Source organism: Beta vulgaris, chromosome 8 (assembly GCF_026745355.1).
Source record: "Beta vulgaris subsp. vulgaris cultivar EL10 chromosome 8, EL10.2, whole genome shotgun sequence".
NCBI lineage: Eukaryota > Viridiplantae > Streptophyta > Magnoliopsida > Caryophyllales > Amaranthaceae > Beta > Beta vulgaris.
Genome location: NC_079209.1, coordinates 3,747,586 through 3,764,714, shown reverse-complemented (window position 1 = coordinate 3,764,714; position 17,129 = coordinate 3,747,586). Strand labels below are relative to the sequence as shown.

The 17,129-nt window shown below is 36.4% G+C and overlaps 2 protein-coding genes across 4 annotated transcripts; both read right to left on the bottom strand.

Annotated features, from left to right (window-relative positions):
• Nucleotides 1-595: 595 nt before the first annotated feature.
• Nucleotides 596-3,861, bottom strand: LOC104900701 (hypothetical protein). The gene has a single exon (XM_010688194.4). The coding sequence runs from the start codon at nt 3,766-3,768 to the stop codon at nt 964-966; it is 2,805 nt and encodes a 934-aa protein (XP_010686496.1). The 5' UTR covers nt 3,769-3,861; the 3' UTR covers nt 596-963.
• A 2,320-nt stretch (nt 3,862-6,181) lies between these two features.
• On the bottom strand, nt 6,182-15,346 carry LOC104900700 (probable ubiquitin-conjugating enzyme E2 24). 3 transcript variants are annotated; one of them, XM_010688193.4, is made up of 9 exons: nt 14,982-15,346; nt 12,809-13,859; nt 11,191-12,567; nt 10,504-10,635; nt 8,382-8,807; nt 8,231-8,294; nt 7,925-8,064; nt 7,010-7,321; nt 6,182-6,723 (listed from the first exon to the last, which is right to left on the bottom strand). In XM_010688193.4, exons 3-9 carry the CDS (start codon nt 12,544-12,546, stop codon nt 6,493-6,495), a joined length of 2,661 nt encoding a protein of 886 aa, XP_010686495.1. In that variant the 5' UTR covers nt 12,547-12,567; nt 12,809-13,859; nt 14,982-15,346; the 3' UTR covers nt 6,182-6,492. The 3 variants fall into 3 exon arrangements, with proteins under 3 accessions (XP_010686495.1, XP_048490934.1, XP_048490933.1); XM_048634977.2 differs by having other exon boundaries at nt 12,809-13,855; XM_048634976.2 differs by lacking the exon at nt 14,982-15,346 and adding an exon at nt 14,394-14,550.
• Between the last annotated feature and the right edge of the window lie 1,783 nt (nt 15,347-17,129).

The window sequence follows — 17,129 nt, the reverse complement described above, 5'->3', positions numbered from 1 at the left end:
TTTACCATAATAGCTTAGCACTGAGTTCGTTCATCATACACCTAGGTATACCATGAGCATTGTACTAAGTAACACTAGTTTAGGACTGAAACCGGTTGGACCGGAATTTGAGAATTTTTTTGGACCGAGACCGGAATTTGTGCGATCTTTTTTCGATCCAATTCGATTTTGAACCTATTGGACCAGAATCTTTATTTTTTTTATTTTTTTTATTTGATCTACAGATATTTATAAATCAAATACATTAACATTTAATAATTTTAATAACAGTTTTCCTAAAGATAATAGTTAACATATTTTTAAGTTTCTAACTTTTAAAGTTTTTTTAACATATAAACCTATTTTTCACTTAAAAAGCCAGAAATTCTAGTTCACCGACCCAGACCAAATTTCCTGGGTTTGGACCGGACCGGACTGGACCAGAAACTCGGAATTGGGATTTTCCGTGGACCGAGGACCGAAATCTTCAGTTCGATCTGACCCTGTTATTTGCACAGCCTTGCTGACCCAAGACTATTTGCTCATTTAATGAGCAAAACAATCCAGGTTTATGATAAAATTTTTGCTCAACACCTCATTCAGGAAAAAAAAGACAGACCAACAAAAGCCTAACCACAGGAACAAGAACCTAAACACTTTGTACAATGACTATCTGATATAAATCTCTACTTCAAGTAGTCAACAAATGCTCCTGGTACAGCAAATACGTGTTCCGTGAGATTGCCTCACACTAATTTTAAGACATTGAGAATCACCTCAAAATCGCAAGAAAGTTTATCCCAAAAAATGGAATTCACCGCTCCAGTCTCACATTATGTATATGTTATAGTGAAGCAGTTTTATACCAGACTTTGCCTTGGTATTCAGGACTGTAGTATTCAAAGTGGTCTGAATATTCCCCAGCAACAGGGGCCGAAAAAGTTCCACGAAACATGCTAAGCTTAATGTGTTATGAACATTGCTTCATATCACTTGTTCCCCCATCTGCAATTCGGTAGGCACTTTTTCATATTGGACAATTTTGCTAAATCTCTTTGGAAGTACCCACCGCCCACCAAGCCACTGCTGCAAGAATATAACGGTGACAAACAGCAAACCAAAACAGGAAATGAGGATATCCCATGTAGTGGAGTAGAAATTCATCCTTGGGTCTGCATATATGTACCATGGATCAAAGCTTGACGTTGAGCTATGAGTCCTGAACATATCATAAGCATGTGGCAGCAGCCGAACAACTGTTGTCCCTATATAGTAAGGAACAGCAAGAGCCCTTTCCTTTGAGTCAGAGAATACATTGAACATTATCTGGGGGAGAAGATAGGCATCAAGAATGAAACCAGCATATGACTTCATATCATGCCAGAATGGAAGGGAGGGGTTTGAGTTTATACTGAGATGCCGCAATGGTGCATTTGATGAACCCCTCAATAGTTGTATAAACCAAGCAACCAGAGCCCCAAATGCATATAGGGGTAAAGTGTAATATATAACCTTCTTTTCACATTCCCACAAGGATTTCGTGCTATCATCATCACCACCTCTTGCAGACCATGTCAATTGTAGGAGACGAACCTCTAGAAGAAATACAACCATTGTGATGACCCTGACTAAAACTTCATTTACTTCAAGCCATCCACCACTTCCAAAAAGCATGGTTCTCTTGCTCGGACTAGACAAGAAAACTGCTTCCATATTCAAAAGCAAGGGAATCATATGTCCTAAGGTGATTACAACGAGCATTACAACTGAAATAAATGGAAGAGCACCCGGATTCCTTTTCACATGAAATAGCTGCAACCCAACAAAGATGCATGCTAGGGTGTTAGAAATCAAAACCATAGTAATCTCGAAATCCATCCTCCAAAAAGCACGGTCTACTTGGATTGTTGTAAGTGAAGTTGCGGAAAGATCCAGATGGTCAAAGTACAAAGGGTCTGAATTTTCACGTTTGCTTTCAATAGTCCCCTTTACTACTTCTTTAGCCTTCGAATCACGGGGAGGGAAATGAATATTGACAAAAGTATCACAATCAAGTTTACTCGTATTCAGGGCTGCATTTTCATCATTTTTAAGATTCCAACAGCCTACCATACAAAGGTGTCCATCTTCAGTATCATATATCCCTTCAGCAGATATCTGTAATGTTTCATTACTTGAGAATGATCTACCACCCACCTTAAATTCATCTTTAGGAGAAAAACTTATCCGATAGGCAACATTTAGAGAGCCATGGTAAGTATTATTCACAGAAGGTTTAGGACTCGGTAACAGTCGAGAATGGTAATATGGATATATATCCTGCACAAAACGATCGCCAACAAACACAGGGTAGGCCTTTCCCCAGGCTCGCTTTCCCTTGCTATTTTTCACTTCCATGTCAAATTTCATATCTGAAGAGTAGGGATCAGGGTAACTCTTTCCTTTCTGTTTACTGCCTCTCTTTTCTTCACAAATTTTTTTCGCTCTCTCGATCTCAGTATACTTGTATTTCATGTCTGGAAGAGCTGCTCTCCTAGATCCAGAAGCCTGAATTTCGATTTTATCAAAGTAACCAGGTTCATCTACACTCTTGATGCTCCAAATATGCCCAGTTATCACACTCGAATCTCTAATGGACAAAGAATCAGCAATTGTAAAATTTATCCTAACCGAGCAATCACCAATAGTAGCATTCAATGGATTCTTTGTAAAATTCAAGATCCGGCAAGCAACAAAGAAAAGCTGATTCTTTCCTGCATTCCATGCTCCCTCAGCAACCAATGTCCTATAAGGATCCAATGGCTGGCGAAAACCATTACGAATATCACTAGCATTCGAAAAACCAAATGAAACCCGGACCATCTTATGCCCCGAACAATCGATCTCATTCAACGACATAAATCTCGGCAAAAACTCAAGAACCCCATCAATCCAACTACAATTCCTACCATCACAATCCATCTTATACCCTAACTCAAAATAGTCCTCTAAGTTCGAAAATTGATAACAACTTCCAGACCTTCCCATCACATTAACCAAAGAAGTATCAACATTATTATCATCCACACTATCAACTTCACCTTGAATCTCCTTCTTAATCAATGTATATTCATAATTAATCTTAGCAAAACTCATAACTGAAATAGGCTTAAAATAACCCTCACTACCCTCAGAATTCAAGCTCTCCATAGTTCCAGTAATCAAACTAGAATTAATAACAGTAGTACTAGGATAAATAGACTTAAAAACAACATCAAAATGCAAAATCTTACCAGCAACCCTTCTATTAGTCCCTGATCCCACCAAACAAAGTTGCCCAGATAATGAATTCCAATACCCAGAAAGCTGAAACCTCATACTCCTGGGAAAACCCCGAAACCGGGTGCCGCCACGAACATTGAACAAATTCCTTCGATTCCGATACCAGGACCAATTAATTCTGAAAGACATTGAAGCTTGGAGTCTGAAGACCCCAATTGAGGAGGTGTTGAAAACATTCTGAGGGATGAGATTTGCAGTGGTTTGGGAATTGGGTCCGAGAAATTGATCGCCATTGATGACGTAAGCGCTGTAAAAGGAAGGAATTTGGGAGGTGAAGAAAGGGTGAGTGGGCGTTGACTCAGGGATGATGTGAGCGCAGTGTTGAGAGTAAGATGATGAGAAGGGGAAAGAAGGGAAGATGCTGCGAGAAGAAGTTGGGGTGAAGAAGAAGTTGGAGAAAGAGATAATGAGGAGAGAGAAATAAACCCTTCTTCTGCTGGAGAAGAAGAAGAATGGAGGAGTTTTCATTGTTGGTTTGTGAGTTGTTTGAGCGACAGAAATGGAGGGTTTTGGCGTATCTGGTAAGTAGTGACTATTGTATTGGTTTTGACCAGGAAAATACTTGTTTACAGGTATGTTCTGAGTACAGATTTGTATTGTAATTAGGGATGGCATTTCAATTTGAATCTGATCCCATTTTTAAAGTATGAATCCGACTCGAAGGAGGGTTGGAGTCGAATCTCATAAAGTAATTCGGCATTTGAATTCAACTTCGATTATAAGGTAGTTAATCTTTTTATTTATTTATACTATCTATGTATTATGTACACTAACTCTGACTTTGAGGCCATCATTATAATATATAAGATACCAAGGCTACTAGCCTGTGCTGGTAAAACATGCAAAGCATGCTAAGGAAATAGCCCAACATAATGCTGGGGGTAAGGATCGAACCCCTGACCTCAAGGATCAGAGGGGAGTGCTCTACCACATGAGCTAGCTCCTCATCCTTGAAAAAATTCTTGTTTAAAATAATAGTAATGTTTATTTTCTATATAATTATTAAAAAATAGTAATAATTAGATTATTTGTATTATAGAATATTAGGATTTTAAGTCGGATCAAACTCGAAATTTCAGAGTTGGATGTTGGAGTTGGAGTCAGAGTCAGATTTATAATAACTTGTGTTAGCATCGCTAAGTTTTAAATGATTAGACTTAGCTTTTGATTTCCAATGTTCATCCTGAAAACGTAAAGTTTATTTTGTTTAGTTAAAAATTTAACTTGCATTTCTATTAATCTCGGCGAATTCTCATCCATTTCCAATCTTTTTTTGATTGTCTTAAAATTTTCTTCAACTATTCTTAATTGGCAAAAAAATATTCCCAAATCGAGTGGTAGACCATATCTTAGCCTTTTCTTTTAGAAGTTTACATTTTTGAGTTCGATAATACATACGCGAGCCTTGGAACCGATTGCTCCATTTTTTTTTTACTAAACAACCATATTCGTTTAAATGACTTGAAAGCCCAAATTTCTAGGTTTCTACTCACACTCACTCACTTTTAATGGAATAATCAATTAAACGAGTTGTCTAACTAAAAATAGTCTTTCCTTTAGAAGACGAAATATGGGTGAGATTCCGTATTCCCATGATCTACAATATCGAAAAACCTTTTAAATAAAAAAAGGACACAATGATCAATTCGGTTCTAGGAAAAGTCATGGGCTATCACCATGTACTCCAACTCATACTTGTCCAACACTTCAGACATGCACAAGTCTAAAGCTATTGCTATATCCATGTTTCACTTTACATGATTAACAATTTATTACTTGTTATGACTCACAAGCAATATAGATTATACAATCATCAAACAATCGTACACTTTCACTTTTATCTAAGATTAGATAAGTGATCAAACAACTTAACAACCCAAGATTAATTCCAACTTTAATCCAATCTTCCTTATATGTTGAAACTAGCCAACAACCAACCAACCTTTCAAAGGTATAAAATATTAAAATATCAACTTATCAAATAAGGCCCTCGGTATATATATCAACTTACAAAAGCGGAGTGTAAGTGAACCCGGCTCGGCACGGTGTTTGATCAAGTCTAAAACTACTTGAGGGTGTTCAAAAAAACCCGACCCGTCAACCTGCTTGGAAAAAACCTGGTAATTTTTCAAAAATATCTGATTTTGACGGGCCGCATACCCGATCCGGAAAAAGCAAACAAATTTCTTTCTTTTGCATGCTGGGCCTGGCCCATTCACGGTTTATTTCCAGTTTTGAGTTCACTGTCTATTCTCAGTACTTTCATTTTTCGGTTCTCTTACTGTATTCCATTTTCATGTCTTCTATTTTTTTGGATTTTGCTTGACAATTGACATACGAGGCTTCGATTACAGTGGCAAGTGAATGGCAAGTTGGTAACTTTGGATTTTGGAAGGTAGTAGTGGCACTGCTGCACTAGGCACAGTGGCACTGTACCATGGTGTTTGTTGCATAATGCAAGTCTTCAAGTTACAGTGGCAGACACGGATTTTCAGCAACCCGCCTTTACGGTACCCACATATCTGGGTACTCGAAAAATCGGATACCCGGTTATAAACACCCCTAATTCATGCATAGGTATGTTGTGATCAATAGGAAACTTTCAACGTGACAAGTTAAACTGGAGAAATATCTTGTATCTTCAATGTATAAAAAAAGTGCTACAAAAAATGATGCATCACCAACAAGAGTTGGCTCAAGTGGTAAGCAGCTTGATGTCGCTTAAGGGAGGTCTCGAGTTCGAGCCTCACCGTATGCAGAAACTCTTGTTGGGAGACTCACCCACCAAAGCCAGGTGTGCGACCCGGGTCGGACTCGGATGTAGTCGGGGCAAAGCTCCGGTGAACCGGGTGGGCAACCAAAAAAAATGATGCATCAAGACTAGTAAATCTGTAAATCATACAGCAATTTTCTTTTATTTCAAACATATCAGTTCATATATTACAATTCAATCATAGCAACACATTCTACCAACAAGCGGATAGTATGCGTAAAACAATACAGACGCTTCCCAAACAGAATATTATACATTTCACAATGCACAACTGCACAAGGACAAAGTAAATTTCTTCCCAAACACAACCAATAGACAACACCAACAATAAATTTCTATTTCACATATTGTACAAAACGACTTCAACATCGTTAGATATTGTCACCAGCACAGGAAAGTGCGATATGGTAACATATCTTTCATTCCTCTGGCTCAATAAACTGGCTGCAATCGATTCCTTTGACTGAAAACGCTTGCACGAGCTTGGGAAAGAGCTTAGCTAGCATAATCTTGAACCCCATGGAATTTCCCTTTTCATGTTCTCCTTTGGTTAAGAAACCAATAGGTGCCCCATTCATATAAGCTTTGCAAGCTGCTAGTATATGCTTAGCACGTCTGTCAAAGTGTTCCTCGACCAACTCTTCAAAATGCTGCTTAATAGCAATACAACAATCAATGATCTAAGTTCTACAAATAAGATAGAAAATTACCCTTGCATCCCAAAAAAATTGAAATAACATGAGGTTCTAACAAAATCAAAATAGATTAAGAAGGCATGAATGAATTTCTATCTGCAAGCCGTTTCCCCAAATATTACCAACATGTAAAAACTTTTAGATGAACTCATATAATTTGATGTTAAATAAACACAGGATGCAATGAGTAACTTTTCCCCAAAATAAATGAGCAACTTGGAACTTAGAAGTAATATCATACCTTGGGTGGCTTTCGCAGTAGGTACAGCATACATTTGCAAGTACCGAGATAAGCATTTTCGTTGTAGCTTATGGAGTTGTTCTCTCCCTCTGCTCTTCCTATCTGTTCATCATAGCCTGCCTCGTTGAAATAGGGCTTTTCATTAAGGACAAGGGCCTGAAGAGAGAGAAGAACTTGAAGAATAGTTGAGCTTCCTGGATTCCACACTTCAGATCCTGTGCCAGTCCAAGTGTTAAGGAGGCTGAGGCACACCCTTCCTGACTCGTAAAGATTTGGATTGAGACGCAAACCACCAGAGTGGTAATGCACTAGCTGTATCAGATTAAGCAAAACAAAACTGTCTCAATTTCCCTTCATATCATAAATATTATATGCAAAAAGATAATTGCCTTATATTATCCCTTTTTTTTTCTTTTTCTGATGTATACAAGATTTAATCTATTGGGTACCACCTCCAGACCTTAACCAAGTAAGCTAAAAAAAAGAAAAAATTCCTTCTTTTAACTTTTCATTATCATACATATACTATATTCCTTCATTCCTTCTCTTTCCTTCTCTTTTCCGAGGTGAAACTTAAATGAAGTTATTGACCCTTGGAATTCTTTACGAGTAAGTTGAAGTAACTACCCCCTTATTGAACTTATCAGGTGTCAAACTTCGTAACTTATTCAGGTGATAAAAACAGGGCCGCCTTAGATGGAAATGCTATTTCCGTTTGCTAAATATCTCGTTAGGCATGTCCAATTGCATGGTGCCACAGTAACACCCAATACGTTGCACATCACTCAAATTCGCAAATTCTATTGGGTTCAATTTTCTCATCCATACAAAGCGACATGTTCAAAGTCCAAACATAGAAAACAGACTTTGGGATAGTGTGCCAGTAATTAAAGGATGAAAGAAATCAACACTCACAGGTGGTACATGAGGATAATCAGGGGGGAGCAATATATCAAAGAAGAAAAGGCCATCATGGTAGGGTGTTCCAGGAGCACCAACAATTGCTGCACGAACCAAATCCATTCTCTCCTCATAAATTCGAACATAGATTGTTTCTGCTTTTGTAAAATAGAATTTTGTTAGTCCAAGAGCAGGGATAGAAGAATGTACAAATGTTATGCCAAAATAATCATTACATTAGCTAGAGTTTTATGGCAAAAATAAGAGACGGCCTTTTATATAGCATAAAAAAAAATCAATAAGAAAACAATATGCTCTTACCCGGAAGGTCTTTCTCTAGAATGCTCCATTCCTGCTGAACTTTCTTCAACCAACCTTTTTTAATCTGCAAAAAGCATATTAAAAAACATGAATTTATAGTAAAACATAATATATTAGCTACTTAAGCTCCAGAAGAAAGCTATGGCCTTGCCTGGGATAATGCTGCTCCCTTGCCATCAGCAAAGTGATGATCAGAGGAATCACCCACTATATCAAACTGTTTGAACCGTCTAAATCCTTTAGTTATAGCTACAGGCAGTGACTCTATATCTTCTGACTTCTTGTCAACTGTCTGCTTCACATTGATGCTCCTATAAGCATCAAAGTCACTGCTTTTCATTGAGTGGATATCTGGGAACACGTCACGAGTTTCAATAATATCTTCTTCATCAAGATTTCCCATTTGGCTTTCATCAATTGCATGGGAACATGACATGTGGTGTGATAGGGACGTCGAACCATGTGATTTGAATAAATTTCCAGCAATACTAGCAAAGAAGCCCATAGCAGCTTGAGAAAAGCTGAATAGAGGATAACTTCTATGATCACTTTGACAATCTACACTGTCTGATAGATCCTGAACATAGACAAGCTTTAAATTATCAATTTTAATCATCAAGGATGATATCTTTATATTACAACTAATGCAGGAAGCAACACATTAATAATTGCCTGACGATTATTTATGAACGCTGCTTTGGAGACTAAGTTAATATATAACAAGCCCTGCAATATATAGGGAATTGGGAAACAACTTGTCATAGTTCACTTGTGTCAGCATATAAACATACATATTATAGAACAAAAAGGGAAAGAAAGTTGTTTGATTCTTGTATATCATGACGTTAACTCACAGACTTTCTTTCTTACAAGTACAATTATATGCTTAAAATCAGCTTATACAGACCAAAATTAAATCAAGAACTCATCACTGATATGAGGATCATGTAAAATCTATCAATAGCACATATACACGGGCCTTTGAATAATCTCTGAACAATTCGTAGTCATTATGATTTAAACAATCTCAAACGAATTCAGAACAAGTAGGCAAGAAGTTTCATATAAATTAGGGTTATCTTGGAAAATTTGCACAACTATTCAAAATATAAAATTGCCACCTTATGAAGAAGTAGTAAACGGATGTATTCTTTTGATGGATGAGAGTACAGATGCTTAACGCTAAACTGGAAAGATGGAAGCAAACATTAGAATTTCAAGTTTTAGGCTAAGTCGGGGCATAATGGAGTACATGGAATGCAATTTTGTAGTGAGAAGTAGTCAATCAAGGATATAGTAATATTGAATGGAGAGGAGTTATTCACCAAGATGTGACTCATAGGATACAATCAGGTGGCTCAAATGGAGAGGACCAATTGGACTTTGTGCAACCGTAGCATAGCTCAAAATTAAAAGGAGAATTTTCTAGGTAGACTTTTAGATTACCATTGGGCAATTAGAAAGGATCATATAAGGAAGATGGAGGTAGCATAGATGCGCATGTTGAGATGGTTGTCTGGTAGCTGGTAATCTATTATATAAGTGAAGAGGGGAGGACTTGGTGTCCACCCTCTTTTGCAATTATACCCTCAACTAACAAAAAACAAATACAACTTCTCCAATTCATTGTTTTTTTTAATGTAATGAACTTTGTGAACAATTTTTCGTACATTATTACGCAATTGAGCTTATATTTGCTTTTGCACGTATGCGCACATGAGGCTATCCTTAATAGAGCTGGAGTTGCATGATAAGATAAGAGAAAAGATTACGATGGTTCAGGCATGTGAGGCGTTGACTAAATGATGCACCTGTTAGAGTAGTTGATACTTGGTAGTCAAGATATTAGAATCTTTAGAAGAAGTCAGGGAGACCAAAATAACTTGGATAGAGGGTATCAGAAACGATATGTAAAAGTTGCGGTTTAAAATTTCACATTGATAATGATATTGTAATTTAACTTGTCATATCATAAGAGAAAACTGTCCATCTCTGATCAAGAAGATCTCATTCTTCAAATTTGGGTCATAAACAACTAAATCAAAAAAAGATTATGAAATACCTGTGGTTCTTCTTGGTCAAGTAAAACAAAATATTGTCGTCTAGTTTCAACAAGGGTTTAAGGTCACTAGCTTCTTTGTTATCATTTTGAAAATACCAGAGTTACCTACCTACCAACCTATGTAGGAGGCTGAGCCTCTCAGAGGCACTGGGTTGGATGCAGTGTTGATGTATAAATAAAGCTAGAGCGCAAGAGAGACAGGGGGGTTTACCTGATGGTTCTTAGATTGTCTCTCATAATCAGCCATCTCATCTCTGAACACACTAACACTTTCTTCATGGAGAATATGGGTTGCAACTGATCCATCTTCCTTCTCCATACGAAGTATCTTGTAGGGAGCAACCTAAAAATGAGAGAATTTTAGCGAGGTTTGTTATAAAATGTTCATTTGATGGTTTGAAGAACTTACCCTTCTATACATGCAAGTTTAAAGAATTTTTGCAATAATATATTTCCTCTGATAGCAGAATAATAGTTGCCCTTACAAAGAAGTGCATAACCTAATTTATCGTTAAAAAGCAAACAATTTAAGATGAAACAATACTTCAATCATCTAATATAATTTTGTGGGCATTCAAACATTCCTCACATTTTGATCAGCACTCACTCGACATAAGTAAAACACATAGAATGCTCTCGTCTCAGGTTTAGTTAACTTACAATCATCGTAGAAACTGGTAAGAATATTAGGCTAGAATACTTCATAAATGTATACTGCAAGATGATTATAAAGATTAGTATCTCTCAAATTTTTACATTATTTTTAACTCTCTTCATGCATAAGACTTGCCTTCCGTAAGCAGTTATTCTTTACATATATGCTGGTCGATTTAGCTTCTACATTTTAGGATTACAAGTAGCAAACAGTTAATACATAACAGATCCACAGAATGCATACCTTTGTTGTGACTCCACTAGCCCATTCTACCTCAATATCTCCATTTTTAAAGCCAACAACATAGCCGATGCAGGATAAGAAACATCTCTTCTTCGTTTCACTAAAATCATTATCATTGTCCTCACTTCCCAATGTGGTCCTATTCTCCATGCTCATATTCTTCAACTGACCAGCAAAATGGTTCTTATCTGACATGAACACAATGTCGCCAATGCTAAAGGAGAGATCAGGGTGCTCAACTAATTCATAAGCACTTACAGTCTCCTCCATTGATTTTCCCTCATCCACATCAATAGAAGTGCTGTCAGTACTTTCCCATTTCACCTTGACAGTCCTCTCATTTGCATCCACACATCTAACCACCCCCCATCTTCGACTTACTGGAGTAACCAAATCATCAGAGCTAGTTTTCTCCAAAACAAATTGTTCAGGGAAAAAGTCATGAGCATTCACAACACTTACTGGGAAGAGAGTATGCGACTCCAGCCCCATTGAGAAACTACCATCTTGCCACATAACATCTACTTTAATCTTTTTCTTTAGAATTGAAAAAATCTCATCGAAATTTGAGTTTAACTGTCTTCTCTGCAATCCAGTTTCTGATGGAAGGATACACCAGTCACCAAGTTGCCAGTTAACATGTGAGAGGTCTGATGATAGCAAGGTCAAGTGATTGGGATCTTGCACACGGGCTGGGGGTGGTAAGCACGTGCTAATGCCAACCATAGCAGAGGAAATCCAGTCAACGTATACAAGACCCACATCAACAGAAGAAACTGTTCCCTCATGATTCTTTTTGGATAACCCACATAGCCATCCAGTTGATTTTGACCCTGTAGGTTGAGTAATTCTTACTCTTTGTCCAGGATGATAGGGATAGAGTGAATCATCAAGTAGATTGGGAGAAAGCGGCAACAACTGTTCTTGATCAGTAGCCATGATTTCACACTTTGTTCCTTCATCAAATATGATACCAACATTGTCAACCACTTTCTCCACTCTTCCAAGCCATGGACCATTGATGACATAATCCCCAACCAAAATGGACCGCATCCTCAACAATTTTCCGGAATTGACATCTTTTATGACTTCACCAAAAACATTTTCCAGATCAACAAACATTTTAAGATCCACTATTTTACCCATTTGTCCAGATGGATTTCCTGTGGAACGTACGATGTCCCCATGCATGAACCCTCTCTCAAACGAGAGAAAATCATCTATTTTTTCGATGCTATCCTCAAGACTGGACAAGATACTCCGAGCATGTCCGCTGTAGATAGAAAAGATATCATCTTGATCATCACTGCTGGTCTCACTGAAACTCTCGATATCAGAATCACCAAAAAATTCCATTTTCGTGATCCTTTTTGCTGTCTGTACACCATTGTAGAATTAGAACACAACAATACATGCACTAGAGGAAACAAGAAATGCAAAAAAAAAAAAAAATCATACAAATAACAAGATTAAGAACTTGTTAAGAGATTACACCTAAATTTAGATCAGTAAATGCTTATATTGCCAAAACCAAAATTTCATATGAAGTTCTCAATTCCATACAAACTTAACATGAGAACTGAGAGATATATCAAAAGATAAACATGAGATGACATACCTCGGAATTCAGTAGGTACTAATCTGCTTGAGTAAATGTTCAGCTGAATGATACTGCACAAAGGATTTGAAAGTGGTATAATTTCCACAAAGTGCCCTGATAAACGTGTATACCAGTTGATTTGCTTAATTGATGGAGAGATAGATAGGTATCTCCAGCTGGAGATAGAATGCCAAAGGAGATTTGCCCCTGGTGTTAATAGGAGACGATTTATGACTCCTAATGCCAAAGGAGATTTGCCCAACAAAATGGACTGAATATTGCCAAAGGAGATTTGCCCAACAAAATGGACTGAATATTGCCAAAGGAGATTTGCCCAACAAAATGGACTGAATATTGCCAAAGGAGATTTGCCCCAGGAATGGACAAGTTTTTTTCTCTCTCTTTTCTTTTGGGTAGAGGGAATAAGTAAATTGTTTATAGTTTAGACTACAATCTACCAAACAACAAAGAAAGAACTAGAGCTGTGATCTTCCACACCAGTTTCACTAAAGATTATAAGGAGAACGATAGAAAGTGACAAAAGTCAATCTGCTTGAAAGCTGGGAATAGAAGACAGGCAAACAGAAAAGAGCAGTAACCAGCAGACGAAGATCTCTTATCTAGAAAAGAGTCACTCAGTGGAATTGCGGATAGTATTTTGCCAAAGGAGATTTGCCCTAAAGAGCTAAGTTTGTTTGTATCAAAGTGCTGAAAGAACAGGGTTTCTTTCGGAGCACAATTTATATTGCCAAAGGAGATTTGCCCGGGAGAGCTAAATCGTTCGATAGATATATTTATAGTAGCTAGAGAACTTAGATATCAATGTTCTGGTTGAAAACCAGAACTATATTGCCAAAGGAGATTTGCCCCAAAAGGAGTCAATATTTCTGCAGAAAAACTATGCTGTCAGAGAAGATCTGCTCACAACCACTTTCCTAGATTAATAAGATGCTCGACTAATAACCGCAGCTTTGCGCTTTTGACTAATTCACTGATGCTTGAGCACTAAACACTCCCACTTGCTTGAAATAGAACAGCCACAGCAACCAGATCAAAATTTCCATTCTACCTGTCAAAAATATTATTCTTAGTTTCTCCGAGAATCTATTAAAGTTACTTGCTAGCTAGAAAGATGCCCAAGTATAGAAAAATTAGCAAAAAGTAGCATACTTTGAGACGAAATTCATAACTCCAATGTTGCACATTATTGTTACCTTTTATACTTCATGAGCAATTTAAACTAGGAGAAGACTAAAACTGCAATTTATAAAATCCATTTTCAAGTTCCAAGATTTCTGGCTATATTAACAAGAAATATGCTGCTTAAAATTGAAAAGCACCAAACAAACACAAAACAATAAAATCAAAATCAACCATAAATGTAACAAGATATCAGCAAATGTATGAAAAGATGAGATCTATATGATTTTTGAGGTTTACAAATGTAGTAAGACAATTAAAGGCAGATTAACAATCAAAAATTTATCAGAACTAAAGTAGCTAAAATCTGATAATTTCTATGCTTCAATTCAATAAAGGACTTTCTTCATTCTATAAATTTTGGGAAAAAAGAAAAAGTTTTCTACTTTCCCAATTAACATACCCAAAGACAATTCTGAAACAAAAACAATAATCTTCCTTCTCTTTTTCTCCCTTTTTTTATAATCTTCTGCTTTTCCCTTCTCTACCACAAGCCACAACTTCATAATCTTTCAATATCCTACAAATAACTTAAAGCTGATTTTAGTTTCAACAACTCAGACTAAAACCTCATAATGGATACCTTTAATTTCAAAAAGAGAACTGTAAAGTTGTTTAATTTTGATTGGGTCTGCATACATAGGCCTTCCATCCGAGGAGAGTTTGACCACATACAAGCCCAGTGGGATTCCATCCTAAACCGCTAAACCGATTGGCAATAGTAGGACCACATACAAGCCTAATGGGGTTCCATTTTAAATCGCTAAACCCGATTGGTAATAGTAGGAGTAGCCCACCAAACTAAGTCATCATACTCCCCCTCTTTTTCCAATGTTTCTCTTAACAAAAACCATTATGTAAAAACCAAAAAAAAACTCCTTAAAACCCTCACAAAATTCCAAGCATAAACTAAAGAAAAAAGTCAAAACCACAGAAAAACTGAATAAAAAAACCAACATACCCATATAAAAATTTGGCAGAAAAAACTTACCAGTTTAAACTTTCATATTTCCAGGAAATTTGCTAGCTGATTGAAGGAAAGAAATTCAGATGCATAAACAGTGGAATTGTCTGCTTGTCCATGAAATATTTCCCTTAAAATTGAACACTTTTTCCTCAAAAAATAATCCAGAGACTAACAAAAAGTAAGAAATTTGGGGGAGTTTAGAGAAGCACATCAGCAGCTCCTCCCCAATTCTCACTCATCATGTCATCATCATTCAACATTTCAGAACTTGCAGATTTCTCCAATTCTTCTTCTTTCTTCCTCTTATTCTCTCTCTGTATATTTGTTTGTGAGTGTAATAATGTGCTAGTGTTTAGAAATGGAAGCTAAATAGTACGAGGAGTAAACTAATCGTTATCATATCGCTTTTTTTTTTTTTTGTAAAACTTTAAAATAGATGTATATCTTCCTTTATTTATTTATTTTAAGGTGAGGGAAAATCTTGACGAGTCGATCTCAATATATTGTGGAATTTGAAGGAAAGCTCTAATCAATAGGCTAAACCTCATACTCATTAGTCTCATGTATGTAATGTTATTGTTTACTCGATTTTTTAATTTAGTATTACAGTTTTGTATATAATATATATTTGTTAATATGAACATATTTTATCTGCTTTAATATTATTGTAACACTTGTCGTTTTTTAGTAATTTTTCAATTAATGCATTGCTTGTATACATGGAAAAAAAGATATATATACATGCACATGGGACCAAATTTTTTCTCTTTCCTTATTTTAACATATATGTTTTTTTTTAAAGAGAAATTTCATTAATTGAAGGTCAAACGGCATCTACAATAGATATTAAAGAAAAACAAGATATAATTAAACAAGGTTAAATCAAATTCGTCTTCGAAGAAACTATAATGAACTAGATCGAGCAATACAGCGCAGCCCCTTTGTATTTGCTAAATCAAACAACTATTGATGAGGAAGTCTATCATTCTGACATAGTTTGGGAAGAGCATTCTTGATCGAGCCATGTTAACCGCATCCGAGATTCCAATACCTTCATGTAGAGTCTTGAACTTCAACCAATAAGAACAATTTCTCATACCTAAAAACAAAACAACCACACTCACAACTCCCATAGGGGAGAAGGAGATCTCCACAACAGAGACTAAAAACCTCATAACAGGGTTTGAAGAAATCTCATAAAGAGATACTAATTTATTCAACAAAACAAAAAATAAATTAAAAACTGAAAATAAAAGGGAAAAGGAGGCTTACCATGGATGAAATCATCCATGGCAGCCCCTAATTGATGAAGAAAGAGTAGGGGAGGCTAGGATTTTAAAGAGAAAAAGAGAGAGGGGAAGGCTATTTTAGATTTTTAGTTAAAACATGTTAGTAATACAATAAACTTTGACCTATTTTAACATATATGTTAACGCAATAATATCGCATGCACTTTCAACTCTCTCTTAAATCTTCATAGTAAAGGTAAGCAACTAAGCGTTGCATTAATTTTGGAGCAAATGAAGTTTGAATTTTTTCCTTGGATAATGCAAAAGTGGGTTTTAATTCCCAAAATATGCCCAAAAATATTAAAATTCCCTGCGTACCGTCCACGTAGGACGGCACGCGAGAATTTTTTTTTTTAGTAAAACCGCTACTCGGAGTAGCGGTTTATAAGTGTCGAGAATTTTCTTTTTTTTCAACTTAGGTAAAACCGCTACTCGGAGTAGCGGTTTATTAAAAAAAAAAAAAAAAAAAATTTTTTTTTTTTTTTATAAACCGCTACTCCGAGTAGCGGTTTATTATGAAAACTGATATCTGTTTACCATATTTTTGCGCAGGTAAACCGCTACTCAGAGTAGCGGTTTATATTTATAAACCGCTACTCAGAGTAGCGGTTTATATTTGTAAACCGCTACTCAGAGTAGCGGTTTTTATTTGTAAACCGCTACTCCGAGTAGCGGTTTATTTTAAAATTAAACCGCTACTCTGAGTAGCGGTTTCTGTGGGTTAAAACAAAAAAAAAAAAATTTCTCGCGTGCCGTCCTACGTGGACGGTACGCAGGGAATTTTGATTTTTTTGGGCATATTTTGGGAATTAAAACCCACTTTTGCATTATTCAAGGAAAAAATTCAATGAAGTTTATATTAATAGATTTCTAATCTTTTTTT